Genomic DNA, 16,892 nt, shown 5'->3' on the forward strand with positions numbered 1-16,892 from the left:
AGGAATCGAGTGCGATCGTTCTTTTCTTCACGGGCGGTTCCAGGACGCGCCTGCGTCCCCGCAATCGTCCGTGACATATACCCTTTCTTGCCAGCCACGCTGTGGAGTACTTGGACGCATGTGATGGAGCATTGTCCTGCATGAAAATCATGTTTTTCTTGAAGGATGCAGACTTCTTCCTGTACCACTGCGTGAAGAAGGTGTCTTCCAGAAACTGGCAGTAGGACTGGGAGTTGAGCTTGACTCCATCCTCAACCCAAAAAGGCCCCACAAGCTAATCTTTGATGATACCAGCCCAAACCAGTACTCCACCTCCACCTTGCTGGCATCGGACTGGAGCTCTCTGCCCTTTACCAATCCAGCCACGGGTCCATCCATCTGGCCCATCAAGACTCACTCTCATTTCATCAGTCCATAAAGCCTTAGAAAAATCAGTCTTGAGATATTTCTTGGCCCAGTCTTGACGTTTCAGCTTGTGTGTCTTGTTCAGTGGTGGTCGTCTTTCAGCCTTTCTTACCTTGGCCATGTCACTGAGTATTGCACACCTTGTGCTTTTGGGCACTCCAGTGATGTTGCAGCTCTGAAATATGCCCAAACTGGTGGCCAGTGGCATCTTGGCAGCTGCACGCTTGACTTTTCTCAGTTCATGGGCAGTTATTTTGCTCCTTGGTTTTTCCACACGCTTCTTGCGACCCTGTTGACTATTTTGAATGAAACGCTTGATTGTTCGATGATCATGCTTCAGAAGCTTTGCAATTTTAAGAGTGCTGCATCCCTCTGCAAGATATCTCACTATTTTTGACTTTTCTGAGCCTGTCAAGTCCTTCTTTTGACCCATTTTGCCAAAGGAAAGGAAGTTGCCTAATAATTATGCACACCTGATATAGGGTGTTGATGTCATTAGACCACACCCCTTCTCATTACAGAGATGCACATCACCTAATATGCTTAATTGGTAGTAGTCTTTCGAGCCTATACAGCTTGGAGTAAGACAACATGCATACAGAAGATGAAGTGGTTAAAATACTCATTTGCCTAATAATTCTGCACTCCCTGTAAAGGGCAATAGTTCCTGGAAGGATCGGCACCACACGAATGGTTGTATTTATAAGCTCTTTTGAATCTTTATTGCATTAAAAATGACAAGGCAGCGACAGCCCGCTGTTTCGGCCTAGTGTGGCCTTTCTCAAGATGCCAATATAGTCAAAGGCATTTGACTATATTGGCATCTTGAGAAAGGCCACACTAGGCCGAAACAGCGGGCTGTCGCTGCCTTGTCATTTTTAATGCAATAAAGATTCAAAAGAGCTTATAAATACAACCATTCGTGTGGTGCCGATCCTTCCAGGAACTATTGCACTTTTGCCCCTTGTGGTATAGGGGCCAGGATCTTGGCACACACTCAAACTTTTGAGCCTGGAGGGTGCTCCCTAGTGTTTGTTTTATACTCCCTGTAAAGGGCTTAAAGTGGACCTGAACTCTTGCACAGGACAGAAGGAAAACAGAGAAATTCACCCTGTATGTATTTACAGAGTTTAGCCTGTCTAACTCTCACTCGTCTGTGATTAGTCACAAGTTGTATTTTAATCCCTCAGCTGTGTCAGCTGCCTGCCTCTAAAGAGAACTATTTGGCAAACACAGGATGTTAATGTCTGCTTCCATGACAACAGGAAGTAAACACACTGCAGATGTATTGCAGGATTTGTATCAGCTGTAACAAAGAAATGTTTTTCTTTAAAGAGAACCTGTACTGAGTAAAATTATTTAAAATAAACACACGAGGTAACTTCAATTGAACATTACATAGTTACCTTGCCATCAGTTCCTCTCATAAGCTCACCATTTTCTTCTGACAATGATCCCTTCCAGTTCTGACAACATTTTGTCAGAACTGAAATATATCAGTTGCTGTCAGTAACAGATGAGAGGAGAGCTGATATGTCGATGTTTCCCTATGGCTCAAGTGGGCGATGTTACAGTTTAACTGTGTGCTGACCAGGAAGCTGTTATGGTGTAATGGCCATTTTCAAAATGGAGGACAGAGAATTCCCTCGATCACAGTGGACAAACAGGACGCAGGAGAGGAGAAAGAGATTGAGGAGTAGACTACATGGGAGGTACGTATGACCTGTGTATGGTGATTTTCACTTTTATTTTCAGTTCAGGTTTTCTTTAAAGGTTATTAAGCTGTTGCTTATCTTTTAGAGTATAGAGGAAGCTCTGAGTTCAGGTCTCCTTTAAAGAGATCAAAAATCTCTCCATTAAAAAGCAATACTAAAAGTAAGTTTGCCTTCTTAGAACAGATAATTCTGCTTTAAAGAACAACTGATAGCCATAATATGCCCCCCTAAAAAATACACATGTAAGTAGATAAATACTTGCTCTACTTACATAACAGATGTATTGCACTGTCCACTTATTAGATGTTGTTAATTTTTTATTCCTCTTACTAAACTATCCCCCTCCTGGCAGGGGCCATCTTGCTTCCCCCGGGTAGATATAAGAGCCCCCCCCCCCCCCGATCCTCCTCCTCCCTGCAATAATTCTGAGCACAGTAGGGAGGATAAATGGAGCAGGCACAGATTCACCTAATAATGGATCCAAGCGCTGCTGTTCTCATCTATTCTCTGCACTACCGCTGGCGGCAGTGCATAGGGTATAGAGGGGAACTGCAGCGCCTGGAACCATTGTTAGGTGAGTCTGTGTGCGCCGCCTTTATCCTTCCCCGTTGATAAGTGCAGGGAAGAGGGGGAATGCGGCGGCGGCAGATGCAGCAGACGAGCAGAGACCGAGCGGACATGCTACTGGAGGAGGGGGGCAGAGGTCAGAGACAGGAGAAAGCCTCTGGCCCCCTTCCTTGCGCTCTAACAGCGGCTAGATCCACCGCAGTGAAGGGGGGGACAAGGTGGCCAATAGCAGCGCAGAGAGGTGAGTGAAAGACGCTTCAGCCAATCAGGCAGATTCAGTCTGCATGTCACTTCTCTTTTGTGTCTGCGTACATGTATAGAGCCTGGCGGCATGAGGAGGAAAGACCTATCAGGAAAAAAAGTATGATTGATTTTACCTATTTGACTTGCCTTGCTAGCACCTTTTTTTTGCTGTGTAAGGGCTGGTGCACACCAAAAACCGCAAGCAGATCCGCAAAACGCTAGCGTTTTTTGAACCGCTTAGTGTCATTTTGATAGCGCGGTTTTGGGGCGTTTTGCGTTTTTTGCGTGCGTTTTTGCGTGCGTTTTTGCAAGCGTTTTTGGAAGCGTTTTGCGTTTTTCAGGAAAAGAGGTAGAAAGACCTTAAACAAAGGGTTAAAGTGCGATATATTGATGACACATGTGAAGCACATTGAGCAATTGAAGTAAAAAACCCAATATAAAAAGGGTGGGGTCCTTAACAACATTGTGGGTTAGTTCAGGAGAGGTGACACTGTGGTTTGGAGAGAAGAGTGACTTGTTTTTGAAAATGTTTCCTGATGTGCTGTTATTGCTCTGTGTAGCAGCATATATGAGACGTAGGCCAAGGACAAGGAGATACTGGGTGCATCCCATGCTACAAGAGCGGCGCCGGAAGGGTCAATTTAGGACCCTATATAGAGATTTGAGGCACCATCCAGAAAAGTTTTTTGGCTACACCCGCATGTCTGTGTCCAGGTAAGAATACTTGTCACTTATTTTTATCATGGGGCTAAGTATTTTGGGGAGGAATGAAATTGGAAGCACTTTTTGGCCCTTAGTTAACTGTGTTTGACTGTAAACAGAAAAACAACACAATAATCAATCCGCTGTATACATAAGCTAACCAAATAACTGTGATACTTGATCCTGGTGTGTTATGTATTCAATGCCTAAGGCCTTCATCTAATTTTTCTATAGGAGTAACTACTATATTATATATCCATAGTTTACCCAAAACATTTGGGAGTATATTATGACCTTACATACTCCTGGTGCATACTTCATTAAGTATATGGCAACAATCAGCATATGGGACACAGTAATGAAGCAATGTTTGAACAAAATCTTTCGTTTTAATGTTTTGTTCTTCTGTGCAAAGAATATTTTGGACATGTGTTGTCCATACTTTGCTTTCAGCAGCAAAAGTAATATGTCACAAATGAAAAATGTTTCTGCAACAAACAACAGTAGATCTAAAGATAAGCATGCTCTTTTTTCCTAGTTTTGATGGCCTTTTAGCCAAACTGAAGGATGCCCTTCGCCGACAAGACACTAACTTTCGCCTAGCAATCACACCAACTGAGCGACTCCTCATAACATTGAGGTAATGTAAACTAAGATCCAAATCTGAGCATTGAACAATAAAATAAAATGTAAAAGTACAAAAAACTAGTCATGTTGTGATAGCAAATCACACATACTACCAGGGCCCTGATTGTAAGCATGTGTACCTGATTCAGCATTTGTATGAGGCTGGCTGTGCGATGTTAAATCAGTGTACACTGTAGAGTCACTGTGCATAGATGATGTTTGAAATCGCATACCTTGATCAGGGCGCTGAGGTGGAGGCATAGAGTAATGAGGCTGTTGACCATATGGCATGTTATGCATATGCATTGGTGGGTAGTGGGGTGGGTCATAAATGCGTTGCATATGGTAAGAGAGTTGTGGGTGTGCATTATATTGTTGGCTGGAAGCAGGCAGGTGTGGTTGCTGCAAGTAGTTGTGCACATTGTCATCTGCACGGCTCTCAGGTAGTAAGAATCTCCCCAGGGTCTCAGAGATGGCATGTCTGGCTGCCCATTGCTTATCAGGAGGCACTTTTTGTAATAGTGGCACCAAACTTAAAAGATACTGTGTGCATGGCTCTTTAAGTTGTTTCATTTCATCCTCTCGCTTCTCCATATGATCAACAGCCTTTTCTATTGAACTAATCAGCTTCTGGTCATATTCAGCCCTGCTCATACCTCTTCCTATTCTCCTGCCTTGTGTAGCTACCCTCACACCTCTACTAGACCTGACAGTTGTGCGTGTCCGACTACTCGCTGGGCTGTGTGGTGTGTGATCTGGGGTAGTAGAGTCACTGTCTTCCAGTGTAGCAGTGTCAACATCCTGTGTAGTGTCTTCTTCAACTTCCACATCACTGGTGGTGGTAGGTGGCACCTCTACATCGTCCTCCTCAGGATCTGGTGGTAGGCTATCTTCAGTCCTTTGGAAAGGGGAAAGCACAACTTTAGTTCATGGAATAGTGACCATGGATGTCACAGCAAATATATGGGCACAATGCGATGCATCTTTCATTGCAAAACAATAGCAGTAGCCTGTCTATTTTTCCCATTATTTGTGTACATAGCTTTTAGGCACAGCCCCTGAGCAAGCATAGAGCAAAACTGGCCTGAGTAAACTAGCACTGATTTTGGTAGATGTGTGTTACAGATGTGTGATGCAGACACTACTGCAGCCAAACATATAACCAGCACTGTCAGGCAACTGTTATGTTGGGTAACGAACAGTCCACATTCCTGTCATGTAATAATCATTTTAAACTGGACCTATGCCATCCTTACATTAAGCTACGTCCCCCAATATATTTGGTAGAGTGATGGCAGATTATGCGTTCCACACTACTGAATTGCATTGTGGGCCTACTCCTTCCTTCACTGTTCTATTGGCGAAGTTGACAAACATTGCAATAGGTTAACATTTACGCCATACTTACTCAGCCGGTTCATGATGTTTTCTTAGAAATTCTAATATGCCACAATATTTATATTTTGTTCGCTGCGAACTTCCAGACCCACTTTTGGATTCATGGTATTGCTTTTCAATCTCCTTTTTGTAACTGTCTCTGACCGACTTCCATCTTGTCCGCAGGAGGGCAACTAGGAATAAAAATAAACATACATGTTATTTCTTTTCTTTTGCAGATTTCTGGCAACAGGGCATTCATATGCAGCACTTCACTACCAATTCCTCATGGGAAGAAGTACAATCCGATACTTAGTTTTGGACACCTGCAAATTGATCTGGAAAGTACTTCAACCGGAATTTATGCCAACTCCTGACGTACCTATGTGGGAGGCTAACATGCAGCTTTTTTGGGAGAAACATGATTTCCCTAACTGCCTTGGAGCAGTGGATGGGAAACATGTCAGACTGGTTATGCCTGCATTCACTGGCAGTCTCTATTACAATTATAAAAAATTCTTTTCACTAGTGCTCATGGCTGTTGTGGATCCTAATTTGAAATTTATCTATGTGGATGTTGGGGCTTACGGAAGTTCCCATAATTCCTCAGTCTTCCAGCACAGTCGATTTGGCGTGAAGCTTCGCACAGGCCAGATGACTTTACCACCACCACGCCCCTGGCCTGACACTGTAGAACCACCTTACCCCTGTGTGTTTGTGGCTGATGAGGCCTTTGCACTGTCTGAGCATGTTATGAGACCGTATGCACAGAGAGATATGACTCATAAGAAAGTAGTCTTTAATAACCGCCTGACCAAAGCCAGACAAGTAGTAGAATGTGCTTTTGGAATTCTGGCAAACAAATGGCGCATTTATCACACTGCTATAAAAATGCAACCAAAGTATGCTATAATAGTGGTGAAGGCAACATGTATTTTGCATAATTATGTGAGAACACTAGATAGCATGACCATAGAGGAGGAAGAGGGGGATCTTTCAAACAGTGCTCTTGTCACTTTACCACCAGCTACTTTACGTGGTCCCATTTCTGCCATTCACAACAGAGACAAATTAGCTGATTATTTTCGTGCCATAACTGTAAGAACTAAAAAACCTGCAGGCTGCTATTTACTTACATGACGAGATCAGTATTATTGTGCAAATAAACATTCTTGAAACCGTGTTGTATGTCTATATCATTCATGACACTCTAAAGTGGCAAATAGCGCCCTAATAATACATGTGAGTACATACACACACATGTACCTGCTGTTTATAAGGAGAGATGGCTATAGAGAGAACAGCTTTGCCAGAGACCTGTGATAATGAAATTTCTAATTGTTTAATTACTCATTTAGTGGAGGGGTGATGATATATTGTCTGCAAAGTGCTGCATGAAATCAATAAAATACAACAATTCTGTACACATATACTTACTCTTAGAATCCTTGCCCTTTTGGCTCAAAGTATTCCATTTTTCTCCAAGAAAATCTTTTGCAATGTTGCTCCAGATTTCATGAGCCCTTTGGTGGTCTTTATATCCAGGCAAAGACTTGTCATAAAGTTCTGGGCTGTTTTCAATCCTAATTATCAGGTTTTCTGTGGTAAACCACTTTGCTGCCATCTTCCTCCTGCGCAGTCTAAAATCCCTCATGCAAATCTGCCACACAGGAAGCACACTTTGACCTGGAAGTGCGCATTCTTGAAAAAAACGCATCCGCATCAAAATCCGCTTGATCAAGCGGTTTTACAGGCGTTTTGCGTTTTTCCTATACTTAACATTGGAGGCAGAAACGCATCCGAAATCCAAAAAATGCCTCACCCAGGCATTTTTCGTTTCTGCAAAACGCCTGCCGCTCTGGTGTGCACCACCCCATTGAGATACATTGACCAAGCAGATCCGCAGCCGCAAGCGGATCTGAAAACGCCCAAAAAGCCGCTCGGTGTGCACCAGCCCTAACACCCTGCAATAGAAAAATTATTTTGCATTTAATGCCTAACAGTTACTCTTTAACCACTTAAGGACTGCAGTCATAAAACCCCTTAAGGACCAGACACTTTTTTCCCATTCAGACCACTGCAGCTTTAACCGTTTATTGCTCGGTCATACAACCTACCACCTAAATGAATTTGACCTCCTTTTCTTGTCCCTAATACAGCTTTCTTTTGGTGCTATTTGATTGCTGCTGTGATTTTTAGTTTTTATTATATTCATCAAAAAAGACATGAATTTTGTCAAAAAAAATGATTTTTTTAACTTTCTGTGCTGACATTTTTCAAATAAAGTAAAATTTCTATATATATTTTTGTCTAAATTTATTGTGCTACATGTCTTTGATAAAAAAACAACAACCATTTAGTGTATATTTATTGGTTTGGGTAAAAGTTATAGCGTTTACAAACTATGGTGCAAAAAGTGAATTTTACCATTTTGAAGCATCTCTGACTTTTCTGAGCACCTGTCAGGTTTCATGAGGTGCTAAAACTCCAGGATAGTATAAATACCCCCCAAATGACCCCATTTTGGAAAGAAGACATCCCAAAGTATTCGCTAAGATGCATGGTGAGTTCATAGAAGATTTTATTTTTTGTCACAAGTTAGCTGAAAATGACACTTTGTGACAAAAAAAATAAATAAAAAAGTTTCCATTACTGTTAACTTGTGACAAACAAAAAAGAAATCTGCCATGGACTTACCATGCCCCTCTCTGAATACTTTGGGATGTCTACTTTCCAAAATGGGGTCATTTGTGGTGTGTGTTTACTGTCCTGGCATTTTGGGGGTAAATTGTAAGCACCCCTGTAAAGCCTAAAGGTGCTCATAGGACTTTGGGCCCCTTAGCGCACCTAGGCTGCAAAAAAAGTGTCACACATGTGGTATTGCCGTACTCAGGAGTAGTAGTATAATGTGTTTTGGGGTGTATTTTTACACATACCCATGCTGGGTGGGTGAAATATCTCTGTGAATGAGAGATTATTTTTTAATTTTTTTACACACAATTGTCCATTAACAGAGATATTTCTCCCACCCAGCATGGGTATGTGTAAAAATACACCCCAAAACACATTATACTACTTCTCCTGAGTACGGCAATACCACATGTGTAACACTTTTTTGCAGCCTAGGTGCGCTAAGGGGCCCAATGTCCTATGAGTACCTTTAGGATTTCACAGGTCATTTTGAGACATTTGGTTTCAAAACTACTCCTCACGGTTTAGGGCCCCTAAAATGACAGGACAGTATAGGAACCCCACAAATGACCCCATTTTAGAAATAAGACACCCCAAGGTATTCCATTAGGAGTATGGTGAGTTCATAGAAGATTTTATTTTTTGTCACAAGTTAGCAGAAAATGACACTTTGTGAAAAAAAACAATAAAAATCAATTTCTGCTAACTTGTGACAAAAAAAAAATCTTCTATGAACTCACCATACTCCTAACTGAATACCTTGGGGTGTCTTCTTTCTAAAATGGGGTCACTTGTGGGGTTCCTATACTGCCCTGGAATTTTAGGGACCCTAAACCGTGAGGAGTAGTCTTGAAACCAAAGGTCTCAAAATGACCTGTGAAATCCTAAAGGTACTCATAGGACATTGGGCCCCTTAGCGCACCTAGGCTGCAAAAAAGTGTTACACATGTGGTATTGCCGTACTCAGGAGAAGTAGTATAATGTGTTTTGGGGTGTATTTTTACACATACCCATGCTGGGTGGGAGAAATCTCTCTGTAAATGGACAATTGTGTGTAAAAAAAATAAAAGAAATCTCATTCACAGCGATATTTCTCCCACCCAGCATGGGTATGTGTAAAAATACACCCCAAAACACATTATACTACTTCTCCTGAGTACGACGATACCACATATGTGACACTTTTTTGCAACCTAGGTGCGCTAAGGGGCCCAAAGTCCTATGAGTACCTTTAGGATTTCAAAGGTCATTTTGAGCCATTTGATTTCTAGACTACTCCTCACGGTTTAGGGCCCCTAAAATGCCAGGGCAGTATAGGAACCCCACAAGTGACCCCATTTTAGAAAGAAGACAACCCAAGGTATTCCGTTAGGTGTATAATGAGTTCATAGAAGATTTTATTTTTTGTCACAAGTTAGCGGAAATTGATTTTTATTGTTTTTTCCCAGAAAGTGTCATTTTCCACTAACTTGTGACAAAAAATAAAATCTTCTATGAACTCACCATATTCCTAACGGGATGCCTTGGGGTGTCTTCTTTCCAAAATGACGTCACTTGTGGGGTTCCTATACTGCCCTGACATGTTAGGGGCCCTAAACGGTGAGGAGTAGTCTAGAAATCAAATGCCTTAAAATGACCTTTGAAATCCTAAAGGTACTCATAGGACTTTGGGCCCCTTAGCACACCAGGTTGCAAAAAAGTGTCACATATGTGGTATCGTCGTACTCAGGAAAAGTAGTATAATGTGTTTTGGGTTGTATTTTTACACATACCCATGCTGGGTGGGAGAAATATTGCTGTAAATGAGAATTTTTTTATTTTTTTACACACAATTGTCCATTTACAGAGAGATTTCTCCCACCCAGCATGGGTATGTGTAAAAATACACCCCAAAACACATTATACTACTTCTCCTGAGTACGGCAATACCACATGTGTGAAACTTTTTTTAGCAGCCTAGTTGCGCAAAGGGACCCAAAGTCCAATGAGTACCTTTAGGCTTTACAGGGGTGCTCACAATTTAGCCCCCCCCCCCTGCCAGGACCGTGAACAAACCCCACAAATGACCCCATTTTGGAAAGAAGACACCCCAAGGTATTCCATGAGGGGCATGGTGAGTTCATAGAAAATTTTATTTTTTGTCATAAGTTAGCAGAAAATCACATGTTGTGAAAAAAAATACAACAATTTCTGCTAATTTGTGACAAAAAATAAAATCTATGAACTCACCATGCACCTCACGGAATACTTTGGGGGTGTCCTCTTTCCAAAATGGCATCATTCGTGGGGTCTGTCCTGGCATTTTACTCCTTACATTGGGCATACGGGTAATGCACTCTGGGCTAAAAGAAAAAATGACCACAAACAATCAATCAATGTGGATGAAAAAATATCTGCCGAAAAAAAGAGGGGAAGGCGTCTGCCAGGACATAGGAGCTGCCACCCAAAAACGTCCACCCACTCAGCTCGTATGCCCTGGAAAAGCCGATTTATCCATTCACACCGATCGATGTGGATGAACAAATCATTGCCAGAGTTCTTTTTTGATACAAAGTGCTTGCCAAAGCATAGGAGCTCCAACACCGCCCCTCAGCTCATATGCCTCGGCAAATGTATCTTTTTTACTGCGGAGGAGAAATCTCGTCCTGCAGCGCTGCATGCACCGACTTGTGTGTAATCTGACAGACACACAATGCTTCTGTCAGGATGCACCATCAGTGCTGCAGCTGGTTGGTTGGTCGGTCGGTCCACCTGGAAGCGTAAAGGATGGAAAAAAGAGAGAACACACAAAAAAAAAACAAGCAAGCAGCAAAAAAATAACTTCATTAACTTTTATAAACTTTAATAAACATTTTTATACCAAACATTAACATTGGGAACCAAACATTAACTTTTTTGCTTACCTGTTTTTTTTGGTTTTGTTTTTATTTTCTTACCTTTCCGATGACAAACCTCTACTCCCCCATGGGACAATGTGCAAAGTGCAAATCGCACAGAGATGTGGTGAAGTACTTTATGCACTTTGTCCCAAGTGAAAGGAGAGGTTTCTGGCAGCACTGTGTATTAAGGTCTCTGGAAACCTGATGTCTGGGTTCACACTGCATATTGGCGTATCCGGTGGGTCGCGCACACTGCATCGCCCCAAACAGACCTTCAGGGAATACCGCAAGAGTAGCATTCGACAGTAATCGCATTCGGCCTAGTAAGCGTCGCCGTAGACTAACATGACTTCCGGGCCGACCCAAATTGCCGCAGAAGCCACGCAGTAACGTAGGCATGCACTAGCGTTAAGTCAAGCACTTCCGGCGTAGGGGGGAACTGCAAAGTGTGACTTTCGCTAGGCAATTTTCCCTAACGCATCACGCCAGTGTAAAATAGCACAGAGACTCTTGTGTGCCTACTGCTATGTCTGGAGTTCCCTACTCTCTAAAAGTGCATCTGCTCATGATACCTCTGGAAACACTCCCCTAGGCATAGGCCAGGCTGGTCAGGACACATGGGACAGTAAACAGGGGTGTCACGCCTTGTTCCAGCCCTGCTGCAGACACGACAATGTTTTCTTGGGGTGCGTTGATTTGGGGCACTCGGAAAGGGAAAGGCGTAGTGCCTTTCATGCAGCTGACTAACTGCAGTTTGGGGTTGGGCCACGGCACCTCCTGCATACAGGAGTTCCATAACGATGTCTTCCTGGAATTTAAGGAACGATCCAGTTCTCCCAGCCTTACTGTAGAGAACAAAGCTGTTGTAAATAGCCAATTGAATTAGATAAACAGACACTTTTTTTATACCAGCGTCTGGTTTTGCGGGAAACTAAATAGGGCCCTAACATCATTGAAGTTGAAGTCCACCCCTCCCATGTTACCATTGTAGTCGTGGACGGCGAGGGTTTTTTCAGTGACCTCAGTTGCCCGTTGAATTTGGACTGTCGTGTCTGTGTGAATGGTGGACAGAAGGTAAATGTCCCTCTTGTCCTTCCATTTCACCGCAAGCAGGTCATCGGTACACAAGGCAGCCCTCTCCCCCGGTGCAAGCCGGGTACTAACGAGCCGTTGGGGGAAGCCCCTGCGACTAGGCCGCACGGTGCCACAGCAGCGGATCCCTTCTATCTTTAAATGCTGATAGAGGGCCACACTTGTGTAGAAGTTGTCCACATAAAGATGGTACCCCTCCTGGAACAAAGGTGACACCAAGTCCCACACAATCTTGCCACTGTTCCCTAGGTAGTCAGGGCATCCGACCGGCTCCAATTTTGAGTCTTTTCCCTCATAGACCCTAAAACCATAAGTATAGCCTGTGGCCCTTTCACAGAACTTATACAGTTTCACCCCATACCGGGCGCGATTGCTTGGGATGTACTGTTTGATGCCAAGGCGCCCGGTAAAATGTATGAGGGACTCGTCTACACAGATGTGCTGTTCAGGGGTATAAGCAACTGCAAATTTTGATGACATGTGGTCTATAAGGTACAGAATTTTGTGGAGCTGGTCATAAGCAGGGTGGTCACTTTGATGACAGGTTGTGTTGTCATTAAAGTGCAGGAAGCGCAGGATCATCTCAAATCGTGCCCTGGACATGACAGCAGAGAACATGGGCAGGTGATATATTGGGCGCGTAGACCAATAAGACCGCAATACATTCAATTTGACTAGACCCATGTTAAGGAGAAGGCCCAAAAAAATTTAAGTTCGGAAACTTGGAGTGGTTTCCACTGGAAAGGCTGGGCATAGTACCTACCGGGTTGTCGGTGATGTATTGTGTGGCATAACGGTTTGTCTCAGCCACAATTAAGTCGTAGAGATCCTCGGTGAAGAACAGATGAAAAAAGTCTAGGGCCTTTCCTAGATTATCTGTCTCCACCTGGACTCCAGACTAGGTGGTGAAAGGGGGCAGTACGGGTGCGTCGGAACCAGGGGATTGCTAATTGGGATTTGCCAGCACCTCTGGAAGACTATGGGTAGTACGGGCCCGTTTTCTTGGTGGCTGCGACTCGGGACCTCAACCTCGTTATCGCTACCGGTCAGCGAGCCACTGCTGTCCACAGGTTCGTACTCTGACCCAGAAGATTCGTCGGATGAGACATCCCAATCGCCCTCATCCAACTGGGCCATGTACCTGTACACCTCATCATCAGAATACCCCTTTCTTGCCATGGTGGACTGCTAAATTTAGGGGGTATTCCTCTGAGACTACCGAGGAAAAAGAGCACCTACCTAGCAAAAGGGAGTACTTGCGCAGCAGAAAGCTGTGGTCACTGAGTTTTGATTAAAAAAAAAAATCAAAACTGATCTTTACAGTGCCACAGCTATTGTACAGTGTTTTTTGCAGTGATCAGAAAAAAAAAATTCTGTCACTGCGGTGGGGCGGGCTGAACGCAAGTGCAGGCGAACGATCAGGCCTGATCGGCAAACACTGTGTTTTTAGTGGATCTTAGTGACCCCAATATAGATCTGTGTGCGATCAGTAATGATTACCTACAGATACTATATAGTACCAATGCTGATTAGTGACAGTGATGGCGCTAATCAGCGACTAATTAGTGACTGTGGTGCGGTGGGCTGAGCGCTAACTGACACTAACACAGGGGCCTAGCTAACTGGCCTAACTGTTAACACTAGTGATACTAAAAACAGTGTTTTTAGATCACTAGGATAGTGACCGGGGGGGGGGGGGGGGGGGGTGATCAGGGGGCGATCAGACAGCAATGGGGGCAATCAGGAACAATCACAGACAATCAGAGGGCAATCAAGACAATTACAACACAATTAGAGCCAATGAGAGTAATTCTAGGGCAATCAAAGTCTATCAGCGCAAGCAAAGCCAATCATGGGGCAATCGAAGCCAATCACGAGACAATCGAAAACCAATCACAGGACAATCGAAAACCAATCACGGGACAATCGAAAACCAATCACGGGGCAATCGAAAACCAATCACGGGGCAATCGAAAACCAATCACGGGGCAATCAAAAACCATTCACGGGACAAATCGAAGCCAATCACAGGACAATCAAAAACCAAGCACAGGGCAATTGAGACAATCTGAGCCAATCAAGGCACAATCAAGCGTTACAGACAGGAGATTAGATGTACACAATGGCAGAGGGGTGATCTAGGGCAGGGAGGAGGGTGATCAGGAGCCCGCAGTGACAGGTGGTGACAGGGTGATTGATAGGTGATCAATAGGTAATTACAGGGGAGAATATATGCAAGCAATGCACTGGCGGGGGGGGGGGGGAGATGGGGTCTGTGGGCGATCTGAGGGTTTGGGTGGGTGATTGGGTGCCCGCAAGGGGCAGATTAGGGTCTAATCTGATGGGTAGCAGTGACAGGTGGTGACAAGGTGATTGATAGGTGATCAGAAGGTAATTACAGGGTAGAATATATGCAAGCAATGCACTGAAGATTTGATCAGTGGGGGTCTCAGGGCAATCTGAGGGTGTGGGCGGGTGATTGGGTGCCCAAAAGGGGCAGATTAGGGTCTGATCTGATAGGTAGCAGTGACAGGTAGTGACAGGGGGTGATTGATGGGTGATCAGTAGGTGTTTAGAGGAGAGAACAAATGTAAACAATGCACTTGGGAGGTGTTCTGAGGGTGGGTCTGCGGGCAATCTGAGCGTGTAGGTGGGTGATCAGAAGCCCGCAAGGGGCAGGTTAGGGTCTGATCTGATGGGTGGCAGTGACAGGTGATGACAGGGGGTGATTGATGGGTACTGACAGGTTACTACAGGGGAGAATAGCTGTACACAGTACACGGGGGGGGGGGGGGGGGTCTGGGGAGGATTTTAGGGTGTGGTGGGGTGATCAGGAGCCCCCAGGGGGCAGTTTAGGACCTGATCGAAAAGATAGCATCGACAGATAGTGACAGGGGGTGATTGGGTGCAAACAGTGCTGTCAGGAGGTGGGCGGGGGGGGGGGGGGGGGGGGTCGTCTGATGGATGCTGTGGGCGATCAGTGTGCAGGGGGGCAGGATCAGTGTGTGCATGTGCTGACTCACAGTGCTGCCTTCCTCTCTGGTGGTCGATCGAGCGCTGTGACTACCAGGGAGGAGGCAGCGTGTATAATATGCTTTGTTTACCTAACAAAGCGTATTATACAGTTTCTATTGGCCTGTTTGAACTGTTACAACCCGCCGGCGCTGGAGATTGGCTGGCGGGTTGATATCACATGTGGGTGAAGCCTAATGCCGGCGATGCGCGCGATCGCCCGCAATCCCCTCCTCCAGGACGCGACGCCAATTGGCGTTACGTGGTCCTGGGGCTGCCACTTTGCCGCCGCCAATCTACAGTGGGCGGTCGGCAAGTGGTTAAGGCCGGATCCACACTATAAGCGCTTTTGAGAGCACTTGTGTTTCATTAGTGCTTGCTAAAAAAAAAAAAAAACGCTCCAATGCACTTTCATTAAAATCGCGGTAAAAATCGCATACTTTTTTTTGCATACACTATCGCGGTAATTTTTACCGTGATTTTAATGAAAGTGAATGGGAGCAATTTTTAACAAGTGCTCAGCAAGTGCTAATCAAATGCAAGCGCTCACAAAAGTGCTTATAATGTGGATCTGATCTAAGTGAGCAATTTAGCAGCCTTGCTTTCAGGGGCATAAAGAGATAATTTGCATATTTGAGAGTGATGCATCATGGGAATCCACAGTTGCTCACTTACAGCTGAATTATCGCAAATATCTTCTGTTTAAAAAAGACAAAAATTACATTTTTCATAATATATATGAAAAAATATGACATTCACAGAGAACAGGATTTTTTTTTAAAATAAATCTTTTTATTGATGCAGCAAAAGGAAAAATGTACAGAGCATTCCATGTCATCCAACAATTACAAAGCAGTATTATAATTTTTTAACTTAACTAAAAGGACAACCGAGGTGACATGTGACATGATGAGATAGACATGTGTATGTACAGTGCCTAGCACACAAATAACTATGCTGTGTTCCTTTCTTTCTCTGCCTGAAAGAGTTAAACATCAGGCATGAAAGTGACAGTTTCTTACTATAGCATAAACCTCAATGATAAGTAATTACAGCCATAAACCACTTTCCTGTCAGTAAATGGCGTCTGAAAGCAGAAAGAAGATAAAAAGGGTCAATAATTCATAGATTTGAGCTCTGGCATACTTTAAACGAGAGTGTCATTGAGCAGAGACAATGAAACAGTTAAAACTTTAAAAACTAGATTTACATTTAAAATAAAGCTGTGGGATAGCTTAAAAAAAAGTCATTTGGAGGAGGAGGATAGATACAATTGTTTTTCTCATTAGTTTATTTTCACCTCGGATGTCATTTAATCTTAAAACAATGATAACATTTCCTTCCCCAGGGTGGCCAAAAATTCTATATCCTAGAAGCACAGACAGAGAAAAAGTCTTGTGTGTGCAAAGAGTCAGTAATAGGCAAAATAAGTCTGTCCAAAGAGCAGAGACAGCAACCTCCTCACAAGGTTCTCTGTTGCCAGCTCCATTCTTTATAAACCATAAGTCTGACTCTATCGTCCATGTAACCAACCAAAACTTGGACCAAAATCAAGACTCACTGGACACCCCAGGTCAGGATA

At 43.8% G+C, this 16,892-nt stretch overlaps 1 protein-coding gene across 1 annotated transcript; it reads right to left on the reverse strand.

The window, feature by feature from the left end:
* Positions 1 to 3,938: 3,938 nt before the first annotated feature.
* On the reverse strand, positions 3,939 to 7,468 carry LOC137534513 (uncharacterized). The gene is made up of 3 exons (XM_068256045.1): positions 7,074 to 7,468; positions 5,668 to 5,830; positions 3,939 to 5,157 (listed from the first exon to the last, which is right to left on the reverse strand). The coding sequence occupies exons 1-3, from the start codon at positions 7,357 to 7,359 to the stop codon at positions 4,338 to 4,340; spliced, it is 1,269 nt and encodes a 422-aa protein (XP_068112146.1). The 5' UTR covers positions 7,360 to 7,468; the 3' UTR covers positions 3,939 to 4,337.
* Positions 7,469 to 16,892: the final 9,424 nt, after the last annotated feature.

This window comes from Hyperolius riggenbachi, chromosome 10 (assembly GCF_040937935.1).
Source record: "Hyperolius riggenbachi isolate aHypRig1 chromosome 10, aHypRig1.pri, whole genome shotgun sequence".
Lineage (NCBI taxonomy): Eukaryota > Metazoa > Chordata > Amphibia > Anura > Hyperoliidae > Hyperolius > Hyperolius riggenbachi.

What these genes read in the sequence shown, in the direction of transcription:
- LOC137534513 (XM_068256045.1), bottom strand. Translation starts at nt 7,359, where the DNA reads ATGCGGATGCGTTTTTTTCAAGAATGCGCACTTCCAGGTCAAAGTGTG. An exon ending in AAAGGGCAAGGATTCTAAGA is followed by an intron (nt 5,831 to 7,073) that starts GTAAGTATATGT and finishes TTTTATTCCTAG; the next exon opens with TTGCCCTCCTGCGGACAAGA. An exon ending in AAACATCATGAACCGGCTGA is followed by an intron (nt 5,158 to 5,667) that starts GTAAGTATGGCG and finishes CCCTTTCCAAAG; the next exon opens with GACTGAAGATAGCCTACCAC.